General features: G+C 43.2%; 1 protein-coding gene across 1 annotated transcript; it reads right to left on the reverse strand.

The window, feature by feature from the left end:
* Positions 1-2,035: 2,035 nt before the first annotated feature.
* KCTD7 (potassium channel tetramerization domain containing 7) lies at positions 2,036-8,379 on the reverse strand (the record flags this gene model as incomplete). Its single annotated transcript, XM_080357033.1, has 5 exons — positions 8,346-8,379; positions 6,530-6,722; positions 5,592-5,761; positions 3,811-3,989; positions 2,036-2,412 (listed from the first exon to the last, which is right to left on the reverse strand). The coding sequence occupies exons 2-5, from the start codon at positions 6,671-6,673 to the stop codon at positions 2,036-2,038; spliced, it is 870 nt and encodes a 289-aa protein (XP_080213159.1). The 5' UTR covers positions 6,674-6,722; positions 8,346-8,379.
* Between the last annotated feature and the right edge of the window lie 4,783 nt (positions 8,380-13,162).

Consider the following 13,162-nt stretch of genomic DNA (forward strand, 5'->3'; position numbering starts at 1 on the left):
CATTTTTGTTGCAAACGCAGAATTTCAAAAATTACGCTACACACCAAGAAAAGATAAATCAATAATGTTATATAAACCAGTTATTAGATTATACTCCCCTGACATCCGCCTGCACAACTCTTCTGTTTCTGTCAAAAAATGAACACACATTAGGCAATATCATCTAAATCATTGTAAACAAAGACTGCTTAGAACAAGTGTAGTCAATAAAATAACAATATTGTCAACTTGCACACATCACAACACAGAATGAATGTGTTTAATCAAATTTGCTGGCTCAAATCCATGTTTGCTTTGTCAATATTGCACTTCATGTTTGCTCTCTCCTGGAGAATCGCAAGGATGAAAATTTTGATTAAGATTCAACTGATACAGACCAATATTTTAATTTTCATCTATTCGGCTAGGTAGTCTTTCTTATTTAAACATGAAACAGGAAATAGTTGTAAAATATCAGTATGTGCATAGTAAAAAATACCAAACATGATCAAAACAGGAATTCTGTCATCAGCTTCTCTAGAGTAACAGCGGCAAAATTCTCAAAGACAAACCAAAAAATGTACGGTTAAATCAGACTGCCTTCCATTTCTATAAGTAGTGCTGAAATTCAAACCAGAGTTGTCTCATGTAAATACATATATGGGAAACGGCAAAAAAACCCCTGAATAATCCAGTTAAATGGCATTTCTCATTGTAGTCTCTAAATAAAGTGATGCTGGCAACCTGAACTTAAGGGTCTTAAGTGTACAAGTAGCCACCTTAGATCATTTTCTTAGAAATTGTGGTTTAAGATTCCCTGACATTTACATCTACCTTTCAGTTTTAGATGTACAGGAATTCAACTTCGGGATGTGGTTACTAATGTCAGAAGTGCAACAATTAACTTCGGAAAAGAATATGACTCTGCAAGGGCTGTCTTATTGTAGAAATCAATTTACCACTCAGATATACTGGCTGGTAATTTGAGAAATATTTGAATATGAAGGTTGATTCTTTTTTTTCCTGGTTTTGCACTAGGAAGGGTCAACAAGGATGTTAAAAATGAGATTTATTGACTGAAGAAGGTGAGGTGAAGGAAGCGCTTGTCTAGTATCATCATTCAGCTCTAAATCTAGAACAAAGTTTAATGGCACGGAATGTAAAAAGAGTCAGTAATAAAATAATATACATTAAATATTCCTCTTGCTTCTGCTAACAGGAACATACATATAGGGTTTTCTCATTTACCAAAAGCCTTTGCAAAGGACCTGATTCTATAGAGCTTCTTTTTTTTAGATACTGTAAACATTTAGAATGTCTAAGGCTAAAAACAGGCACAAGTCTTCCATGAACAGTTATTATTCCTAAAAGCATTTAGGAATATATTCCAAATCTGCTATTTCTTTTTATAACAATGGAAGTAATTGAAATATAATAATTCACAATGCAGATTCTTAATTTAAAAAGAAATACAGCTTAATCGTGACAACAATTAATAATATATAGGGCATACTCCTCTATTTTTTGTTTCAAATGGTCTATTACATGAAAATTACATTTCCAGAATCTCTGTGCTGGGTGTTACTCAGTTTTATAAAGTGGAAAGTTTAAGTAGCGACTAAAACACTTCTAAGTGGGTAAAATTCAACCATGTTATGTCAGCATTATTAGCACCCCGGCTTTATAATAATGCAGGTGAGATCTGCAATATCCATTTTGCAGACTGTGATACTAAAGCCACATGGTAGGTGGCACCTTCTAAAAGATGTTACACGCTCCTCTCTATCGTTTCCATGAGGTGGTTTTGTTTTGTGCCCCATTAAGGTACCTGAGCCAACAGTCTTGTTTCAGGCTGGTTTTTCAAGATTTCGGAGGTTTTCCAGCCTCTGGAACAGGTTCTCCTTCGCTGAGCAGCTAAGCGTTAGCCAGCATTCCAGCAGACTGATTCCGATATACGTTAGCAGCAATGCATTTCCAGAGACACGTTGCAAAAATATTAAAAGCAATTGTCGTCTAGAAGTCCTTTTACCCCCTGCACCGCTGTCAACAGGATAACTCACCACCAAGTAATCTTGAATTCATAGATAGGACGCTTGCAGTAATAGTGGTTTATCAGGTGTTTATCACACACCCCGATACACTGGTGATCCACAGTTATCCCTCTGTCAGACAGGTCTGTCACGATACAGTGCAAGAGATCATACACATCAGCTACAGCCTCCCAGGGGCCAAAAGATACATCGACTTCGCAATGGTGTTCAAACAGCTTTGTCTCACTTTCACTCCTTTCAAAACGCAAAGAGTTGAAATGTGGGCATTCGTAGGGAGTGATGGGCATCTCTTCTTTGAAGACACACACCTTTAGTTTCGCAAATCTTGCTTTTCTTTGCATGGCTCTAAGCTTTGCTATCTCGATTATCCGTTCCAAATGATCTAAAAAATGAGAAAAGTTGAAAATAACAATGAAGCACCTAGTAGAAGAAAACAAATGCAATTATTTTATGTGAAACACGTTGCTTCAGTGTTTAACAAGTTATGCTTAACGTAATATTAGCAGCAACAGGAAGTTCCATGGAGCTAGATATAGAGTAATTAAATCAATCTCAGTTCTCTTGTTAACTTCACAGAATCACAGAATGTCAGGGATTGGAAGGGACCTGGAAAGCTCATCCAGTCCAATTCCCCCACCAGAGCAGGAACACCCAGATGAGGTTACACAGGAAGGTGTCCAGGCGGGTTGGAATGTCTCCAGAGTAGGAGACTCCATAACCTCCCTGGGCAGCCTGGGCCAGTGTCTGTCACCCTTACTGAGAAGAAGTTTCTTCTCAAATTTAAGTGGAACCTTTTGTGTTCCAGTTTGAACCCATTACCCCTTGTCCTATCACTGGTTGTCACCAAGAAGAGCCTGGCTCCATCCTCCTGACACTCCCCCTTTAGATATCTGTAAACATGAATGAGTCACCCCTCAGTCTCCTCTTGTCCAGCTCCAGAGCCCCAGCTCCCTCAGCCTTTCCTCACACGGGAGATGCTCCACTCCCTTCAGCATCTTTGTTGCCCTGCACTGGACTCTCTCCAGCAGTTCCCTGTCCTGCTGGAACTGAGGGGCCACAACTGGACACAATATTCCAGGTGTGGTCTCCCCAGGGCAGAGTAGAGGGGCAGGAGAACCTCTCTGACCTACTGACCACCCCCTTCTAATCCACCTCAGGTACCATTGCCCTTCCTGGCCACAAGGGCCCAGCGCTGGCTCATGGTCATCTGGCTGTTCACCAAGACCCCCAGGTCATCAGTGGTCCTACATTGCCTCTGGTGTTAGTTTTATCTGCCACGTATTAGAAAAAGCTCTTCCTGTTGTCCTTGACCCCTCTCGCCAGGTTTAATTCTAAGGAGGCCTTAGCTTTCCCAGTTGCCTCCCTACGCCCTCTGACAACAGCCTTATATTCTCCCCAAGTGGCCAGCCCCTCCTTCCATGATCTATAAACTCTTGTCTTCCACTTGAACTTGGTGTCCTTAGTACCTGCCCAAATCTATTCAGTTGCAGGTTCTAATGGAACAAACACAGAAGCAGAGAAACATTCTCATTTAATAATAAGCCATGCATGTTATGGCCTAGATCTTGCTCCCTTTTAAGACAGCATAAAAATCCACATCCTTGGATACAGCAGGAACAAAACTGATGCGGAGACCTCAAAGATCTAAAGGCCATGAAAGACCCATAAACTTCTAAAATACAATGGAGTTATTCTGAAAGCTGAAAGGAGACCAGAAAGCGCTGTGTATATGACTTGAATCGCTCTGGGAGAAAGAGTCAGTAGTTCTTTGTTCATTTACCTTTGTAATATGGCATCAGACCCAGGAAAGCTTGTCTGACTTTTTCTCCTTTCAGAGGCTGGACGTCCTCTAGATTGTCTAGCAAGGGTCCTATGGAATAATACTGTGCTTCCTTGTAAACTGACCTCACTCTCTCCCTCGGTGGCAGGTCACCAGATCGTAGAAAGTTAAGTATGTCTCTAAAAAAAAAAGGCAAAAATATTGTTAAGTAACAAGTTTCTGCCAAAACTGTTGCAGGTTGGAGAGTAAACACCGGACATTTGTTCATTCTATTGAGATAGAAATCCTTATGCTTAGATAGTAACTGAAGTAAGTGTGAGTCATATTTCCAACATATGTTTTTAAAAGCATTTGCCATATTCAAGTGTCCAAGTCATCATTTCACATTTTTACACTGTTAATGTCAAAAGCCATTTCAGAAAATGCTGTCATATTTTAAACAAAAAGTTCAAGGTGGAGTTATCATTTAAAATAGAGGCGTGGACAGTATTTAATGGGAAAGAGATTGTCGTCACTCTATTTCAAATTCAGGTTTGTGACAAAATAATCTTTTCCAGTTTCCTGGAGAATCATACACGTGGATATTTTAGCCCACACAGAAGCAGGATTCCAGCTGAATGGATAGTGCATTTGCAAAGGAGGGGTTCTCTTCATCAGATTGGGGCCATATGCACTTGTGGTATATATTACAAGAAGAAAGAACATTCCCTCGCAATTCAGAAACACTGTTAAGCGACAAGAAAGAAATCACTTTATAAGCATTAACAAACAAAACTATTATTGACCATATCAACTAAAGCAAGCACTACTGCAATCTTCATTAAAATGTCAACAAATACAGCAAGTGCTACACTTGGCGCTCTGTTCCAGCTGTATATTGAATTCAGATTGATAACATCACAAATGAATTGACTTCCCAACTAAGTAGCAGGTGCTTCCAAATTGCCAAATGTAAAGAAACAATTATTTTCCAATAAAAATAGTGGCTTAATCTATATCTGTGGCAGGTTATAGTACTATCCAAATATGCTTTGAAAATAACTGAATCCTTCTCTGTTGAGGATATTAAGGAAATGTCTACAAAGGAGAAACAAGACATTCAAGTTAAACTGCAAAGTGTGCCTAGGGCAGAGACCTTAACCCACGAACAGCAACTCATGAGCACTGCTTACGTTTTCTAGGCATCCCACACCAATTCAAACAGAATATGACTGCAATCACGGTTAGTTTAATTAAAAATAAAACAAAAGCCTAAGAAGGAATCCTGAAGGTGAAGGAATATGGCACTAACAGCAAAAGCTTGTGCTTTTTTACCAATTACATTATATCCTGTTTAAACACTGAAAACATCATACTTTCCACTGTTTAAAAAAACTAGATGCATTCCTTCCGTTCTCTCTTTATCACAAATACTGCAGTATCAGTTAAAAAAAAGTGTTGTGCAAAAGAGCTTCCTAGGAAAAGCAATGCCAAATACAATTCTTTTTAAAACATCAAAACACCTTAAAAGGAAATAATCTACGCACAAATTCAAAACATTACCTGTTTTCCTTTTCCCATTGTAAAACTCAAGTCCTTAAGAATAAAACTAATAGTTTTTTAATTGCAATATACTCTTCTGTTGAGAAGTTTTGAAGGTGCGGATGCCAGTCAGTCACATTTACCTACTACAAAAATATGATTTAACTAGAAGAAAAAAAAATGTTAAAACTTATTTTTCAATAAAAATAATTTACTTCAGTAAAACTTTTAACGTATACTGCTGGGAACACTGTACATACCCAAAGTAGGTTCCATCTCTGTCGATAAAGTATCTGCCTTCAGCATCTGTTGGAATATAGTGTCTTCCACTGAACATAGCCGCCAACATTGTGTCCTCATAACGTCTCAGTGTTGACAGTCTTGTTGTAAAATACATGCCGCCCACGTTTAGTGGAACAACTTCTGGAAACTGCAAAAGCAATCACATCATCAGAAAGGAGCCCCTGTTCCTCTGCAGGCATGTTCAGGCCAAAAGGGTTACAACTTCCAGAAGAACAGTGTACAGACTCTGCTGCTGGGACATGATTTGTTCTGACAAACGCTTCTCTCCTGGCCTGTCATCACCAAACAGTGAGGTTCAAGGGTTAACAACTTGAACGCTTTGGCTGGCGTCTGGGTGTAATCAGTGAATGTTTTCATTTTAGTTGGAAATCTGAAACAGCAGTAACCACTCGGCTTTAATAGCAGATATTCATTAAAAGCCTGAAGCCTCCTCTTGGCTCTTTTGGGAAAATAAACCAAACCAAAACAAACCAACCAACCCTGGCCCCTCCTTCCACACACACAAAACAAAAGGTAGGAAATCTCAGGCCAGCCCTGGGACTCACACTCAGGTGTTACTCTACTGGCTCCTATACTATACTATACACTGAAATAAACAGTGATTCTGTATTTACATTATGTTTATAGCAGGCCTAAAATCTTAGTATGACACCTTAATGATGCCTTGGTACCAGAATAAACACTTATTTGTATTTGTCAAGTCCAAACATGGATGGAAATTCTGAATAATGCTGCCAAGCAACTGAAGTAAAATTCAAGAGACTTAGTTTTATTCGACCATTTAGCTACTAATAGAAACTGAACTGGATAATCGTAAATACTCCAATAAAGAAATCCTGAATCCTTCGGCGCCTGAGCAGATCTTATCAGACGAGCAGTCCCAGAGAGCTCTTACCTGCTGCGGCAGCAGAGGTAGCGCTTGTCCTGCCTGGGTTGCAGTAGGAGTGGCCGGCTCTTGGAAATCATCCTCTGCATCTGAGCTCGACATGGCATCATCCGGGTCTCCGCTCACTTTGTTCTGCCCCGTAACTACCACCATCCCTCTGGCTCTCGTCAGCAGGTCTGCTGGCTCGGCAGCCGTGGCAATGCTAAATGGGAAACAAGACCCAAATTACTCAGGCGCTGTCCCCACCGGCTGCAGATCACACGGCAGGCACGGCGCGGCCCTCCCCGGCTTCACACCGAGCATTTACAATGGCATTGTTATTCCTGGGAAATGAATCACAGCGCGGGTGACTGTTGTGCTGAAAAATTAACTCGCAGAGGGCTGTCCCTGCAGGAATGCAGTTTGCAGAGCTGTACCATGTCCTCCAGTCCCCGAGCCCCTGCCAGTGGCTGGGTAAGACAGCGGTGTCCATTGGCTGCACGCTGCGGTGCGTGATTGGCTCCGCCACGCTTTTGCAGCAAAATGTCATTTGTTGGGTGAATTTGGGTGGCCGCGGTTCCATCCCGGCCATCGCAATAGGCCGTCTGCAGAAACGCGGCCCCAAATGCCAGCTCTCATTGGGCCTGTGTGCTGGGCAACACCTGAACTGCTGCTCCCGGGCGATCGCCGCCAGCTGCAAAAGCGGAGCAGAGCCCGCTGAGGACAACGACAGGCTCCCTGCTCAGTTGTAGCGTTTCCTGTGAAACGAGAAAATTGAGCCTTCTACTCAGACAGAGAAAACAGGTGCTTTCCTGCCCACTGCATCACGCTGTGCTGCACACAGACACACACATCTGATATTAACTCCACATATTATATTGTGCGTTTGCTAATGATCAGTTTCCTTTCCTGCATGGAAAAAAAACCACATAGCAACTCCAGCTGCAATGCTTTCACAATCCATCTTCAACCAGAGGATGGGAGGGACTAACAATAAGCTGCTTCACAAAAATAATAATTGAAAGGGCAGAGTAGGAAAGACTAGAAACCCTGCTGTTCTCTTTCACTGCATTATGTAAAAAATACCTCTGCTTACAGGATTGCTGTGGTGTCTCCAGTGCCATCACAACATCCTAACAAATATATTACTAGAGGATTTATGTAGCTCTCTAACCCTGCAAGCTCCTTCTCTCAAATCACTAGAAAACGTAAAAAGAGGAGGAATATTTGCACAAGCATATCTGGTATATTTATTTATTGGTTAAATATGTGACAAAATTGTGACAGCCATGATTAATTATTCTGCATTCCTAATTCTGCTAATGCAGTCATTATGCACATTGTAGGGCTGTCTATAGAGCTCAGCTCTTAAAGGAAAAGATGCAAGTTCAAAAAGAAGCCAGAGCAAGCCTGGATGCTCCTGGGCAAAACAGACTCTTCAGAGAGCTGATCACACTAAACCTCCCTGTTTTGTAGGAACACACATCATCTTCTTTCACCAAAATCAGAATCATGGAGCACAGAATGTGCTTTGGATACTCTCATCCATTTGACGCTGTCCCAAAAAGGCCCTTTTCCCCAACAGAAGCAGAGGTTTGAGAAAAAGGAATTATTCTTCCTCATTCATTATCCTCCTTCAACGTGACACCAGGGTTTAGGAAAAACATGAGAGAGGACATGTTACGCTCATGAATAACAACCTTCTTTTCTATTGGAATGTTCACACAAGGCAATCTCCTAAATGGTGAGGTTCAGCATACAAGAACTCAACCCATAATTAGTCCGGGATTCCAAGAATAAGATTAGTGGCTGTAAAATGAAGAGATTGATCATTGACAAGTTTAACCTGTTTTTTGATGTTCATTAAAAGGTACCAGAAGTTCCTCTCTGGGTTTGCTTCACTTCCTGTTCATCCCCAGACACGGAGCAGTGAAACAGCAGAACACTGACTGGAACAAAGAGTCTTCCTAAAAGAAAAACATAAGCCAGTCACCGGCTAGTTTCTGACATCCAGTCTTCTGTATTTTGGTTCTCTGTATTTCAGTTCTTTTCATTTCATGAGGAATATGCATCCATCTGAATATCCTCTTCTTGCCACTCAAAGCATGCACAATAATATTAACCATTATTAAAGTTACATGGTTTGCTTATTTAAGGTAAGTAAATGCATCCATTTAATTTTCATATATGTCTAGGGACAGATCAGCAGATAATTAATGAGAGAACATCACCAATAAGCAAAATGATTTCCAAATCAAATATTTAATTGAACCAAATGTCAGCACCATCCAACACTACCAGAAATACTTCCTTCCAGTTTACAAGCTACCTGACATTTAAGCTGCAGAGATTACTTCCTGGAGCTTTGTTATCAACAGCTCAGATGCTGTCTCACATATACACACCAAAGAGAGCTTATTAAATGAACTGAACCTGCAAGTTTTGCTTCATTCCCTAGGTACAGAGCTGCATCGAGTTTTACTTGATGCTAAGATTCAGCAAAGCTTTTCAGGGCTCTGCTGTTCCCTCAACTTTTCCACATCAGTTTAAAAAACACTTTATCTTAAATACATTCTGAGGTTACAGTGGTGTGGGAAAAGTTACATACCTATAAAAAAAGTGACATAATGATTACACAAAGTCTTTATCATCAATGTACTGAATGAATCCACCAAAGAAGCCCTACACAAACTGCTATTCAAACCCAACTCATTGGAACGTGCTCGTTTTTGGGAGATACCAACTAGATTGAGGAAAGACTCTCCCTTTGTCAAGAGAAACTGGGTCCCTGTGAGGACGCAGAATGAGACGTGACTCACAGTTTCTCTGTAGCATTCAAGAGACTCAGATGATCAAAGGTTTATGTGAACAAAGCAGGAAAAGACATGACATCCAGCTAATCCTAAAAAATCCGTGTCAGAATGGGGAATAAAACACCCTGAAAGAGGGAAGCGATCCCTGAGGTACAGTGAACTGTATTATACACATGAGTGGAAAACTCTGGACATACTCAACATCTCTATTCATTAACAAAACACAACACAGGTATGATGAAGCGATATTGTAACTTAACTTGTGCATCATCGAGCAAAGACGTGGGAGGGCGTGAGGGGAACCCTCATCATCACAGTGACCGTCCCAGGTAATCACAGGGCAGCAGGAAGAAATAACCACAAATGACAGGTGGATAAAGGCCAGGAGACCTGCCCTGTGCCACAGAACCTCACAGCATGGAAAAGCTTCCAGCAGCTAGAAGGAGCTTTCCAGTTTCACCACTGAGGTGTGAGACACCGACCTGTTCATGGATAGTCCTGAGGGAGCTTGGGAACTGAGCCAGACCTGTGGGCACGCCAGGTGTCCAGCAAATTAAATATTAATTAGGCAATTAAATATTAACGGATGCTTAGCGCCATGTTAGGTCCTTCTAAGCAGCCTAAACATTCACCACAAAGTGCCTGCAGGTGCGGGATTGACTCTGGTGAGAGGCCCCGGTGCTCCCGCACCCGGCGCTCCGGCAGCGGCCCCGGGCAGGGCAGCGGCTCCCGGTTCCCTCAGCGCCTGCTGGAAGCTGCCGCTCCCCAGCGCTTCACCGACATCTCCCGTTCCCCGGGCTGCTTTCCCGCCCCTCACCTGACAGGCCGCCGGTGGCCGGTTAACGGGGCCGCCGTGCCCCGGGCCGCGCTCATGCCCCCTGCCGGGCCGCGGGGGAACCACCGCCGCCGCGTCTCCCGCGCCCAGCCCGGCGCCGCACCGCCCGCCCGCCGCCACATCTGCCGGAGGAGGGAGAGCGAACGGCCGCCAAGGGGGCGGCGCCGCCTCTCCCCGCCCGCTCTCACCTGCGGCGGCGCCTCCGGGAAGGCGGGAGCGAGAGCGGCCGCCGCGTCACGTACGGCCCATCCGGGTCCCGCGCGGGCGGGGCCGCCGAGGCGGGAACCGGGACCGGGAGTGTCCCCGCACGGGGAGGGGGCAGCGGTGGGAGTTCCCCGCTCCGTTCACACACGGCTTTTTAACTGATTTCTGAGGGGAAACGCCACGTAACTCCTCAATTAACGACCGCTCCGTTAGTGAAACGCTTCTGCCGGCAGCAGGAGGCGGGGCCGCTGAGCCGCTTGTGTCCGTGCCCGGGGCGGAGCAGGAGCAGCCGTGCCCGGGGCGGAGCAGCCGCAGCCGTGCCCGGGGCGGAGCAGCCGTGCCCGGGGGCCGCACTAGGGGACGCTCCGGGTTTACTTTTCCAACAACCGTTCTGTAAATCTGCACCGAACTGGAAAATTAACTTGGTGACCGAAGGCACTTAAAAGTTCTTCCTTCCCTGGTGGGTTTACAAATATATTTTAATGATCTCAAACTGCAGCAACAAAAGAAACAGGGAAAAAGCAAAACTAAGTCAAATCTTAAAAGGGAGAACTTGAGGAAAAACATCCCAAAAAAACTCTTCCTTGAACAATCGTGGGCCAGATGCTCAGAGCTTTAGGACACAAATTTGATGTCAAGGTTTTCAGAAGTGGATTTGCTCCTGCAACTGTCTGAACACAATTGTTTTTAAGGAACAAATTAAATAGGCTAAAAATTACCTTTTTCCTGCGATAAATCAATCTCATGCTACTCTTCTGTAACTCTCAGTAGGATGCTCTAATTTACCTCTTTTTTTTTCCCATCACATAGCCATTAAAAGAAAAAGATTGCATTCAGCTGCAAACCTTAAAAAGAGATACAAAGCCCAGACATTAGATCACCCCTTGCATCTGAGTAACACATCAATATCTTGAATTATTGACATCCTAAAGCTGAGGAAAACACTTCAATTAAAAAAAAAAAAAAATCACATTTAAAGCATTTATTTTGAAAAATAAAATACAAAAGATCATTGAATTGTAATTGTACATGTACATTATCAACTTTTTTTTTTAAATAAAAGATATTTAACAATTTCCACATGTGAATAAAACAACTGTTCCATCAAAAATCTTTTAGGACAAACACAGAGCACTCTTTTGAAAGCTTCATACACTTAAAACCAAACTGCTACAGGAAAACAAAAACAAACTCTTTGGAGATGGAGTTTTGTAATTAAGACAGAATAGCAGTTTCTGAGACAGGCATCACTTTGCGTTTTTTAAAACCATAAAAAAAAAAGAGTTGTGCGAGTGTAGTACAGTTTGACATTAACAACGGTGCTTGGCTTTTGTTTTTTGTTGTTTTTTTTTTTTCTTAAACAGGACTACATGCGCTCACAACAACAAAATTTTGAACAAAAACAGTAAGAAAGAAACGAGGGAGGAAATTCAGGCCATGAGCAGCACCCCTCACTGGTCTCAGTGGGACGGTCCTTGTAAGATCATTTCTGTGGAAAAGGCAGCAGTCTTTTTTTTCTAAAGAAAAAAAAAATAAAGTTATGTTTGCACTTTCAAGGTAATATTCTGGCTCCATCCTCCTGACACTCACCCTTTAGATATCCATGAACATTAATGAGGTCACTCCTCAGTCTCCTCTTGTCCAGCTCCAGAGCCCCAGCTCCCTCAGCCTTTCCTCACACGGGAGATGCTCCACTCCCTTCAGCATCTTTGTTGCCCTGCGCTGGACTCTCTCCAGCAGTTCCCTGTCCTGCTGGAACTGAGGGGCCACAACTGGACACAATATTCCAGGTGTGGTCTCCCCAGGGCAGAGTAGAGGGGCAGGAGAACCTCTCTGACCTACTGACCACCCCCCTTCTAATCCACCCCAGGATGCCATTGGCCTTACTGGCCACAAGGGCCCAGTGCTGGCTCATGGTCATCCTGCTGTCCACCAGGACCCCCAGGTCCCTTTCCCCTATGCTGCTCTCTAATAGGTCATTCCCCAACTTACACTGGAAACTGGGCTTGTTCCTGCCCAGATACAAGACTCTACACTTTCCCTTGTTATATTTCATTACATTTTTCCCTGCCCAACTCTCCAGCCTGTCCAGGTCTCTGGATGGCAGCACAGCCTTCTGGCGTGTCAGCCGCTCCTCCCAGCTTGGTGTCATCAGCAAACTTGCTGATAGTGCACTCTATTCCCTCGTCCAAATAATTGATGAATATATTGAATAATACAGGCCCCAGTACTGCCCCCTGAGGCACTGCACTAGATACAGGCCTCCAACTGGACTGTGCCCCATTGACCACGACTCTCTGGCTTCTTCCCTTCAGCCAGTTCACAGTCCACCTCACTACTCGATCATGCAGAGCGCCCTCCCTCAGTTTAGCTCTGAGGATGCTGTGGGAGACTGTGTCAAATGCCTCACTCAAGTCAAGGTAGATCACGTCCACCGCTCTGCTGTCATCCATCCATCTTGTTATGTCCTCATAAAAGTCAATGAGGTTGGTCAAGCACGACTTCCCCTTGGTGAAGCCGTGTTGACTGCCCCTAATGACCCACTTGTTCCTGATATGTCAAGCTAGAACATTTGATAACACAGCTGACAAGTAAAAATCCTGGATTAATACAGTAAATCTTGCACCATCCATTTGTTTACTAGTCTGGAATTTCCTGAGTTCCCTGCACAATCTTGCTATTGTTAATTCAACAACTACAATACAATTTCTTGAAAATACTGGCTATGGGACATCCTAAAAGCAAATGATGCAAATCAGATTATCTTTAGCTGATTCCTCTATCTAGAAAGGGCAAGTGACTTAAAATAGG

The sequence above is a fragment of the Nesoenas mayeri genome (genome assembly GCF_963082525.1).
Source record: "Nesoenas mayeri genome assembly, chromosome: 20".
Lineage (NCBI taxonomy): Eukaryota > Metazoa > Chordata > Aves > Columbiformes > Columbidae > Nesoenas > Nesoenas mayeri.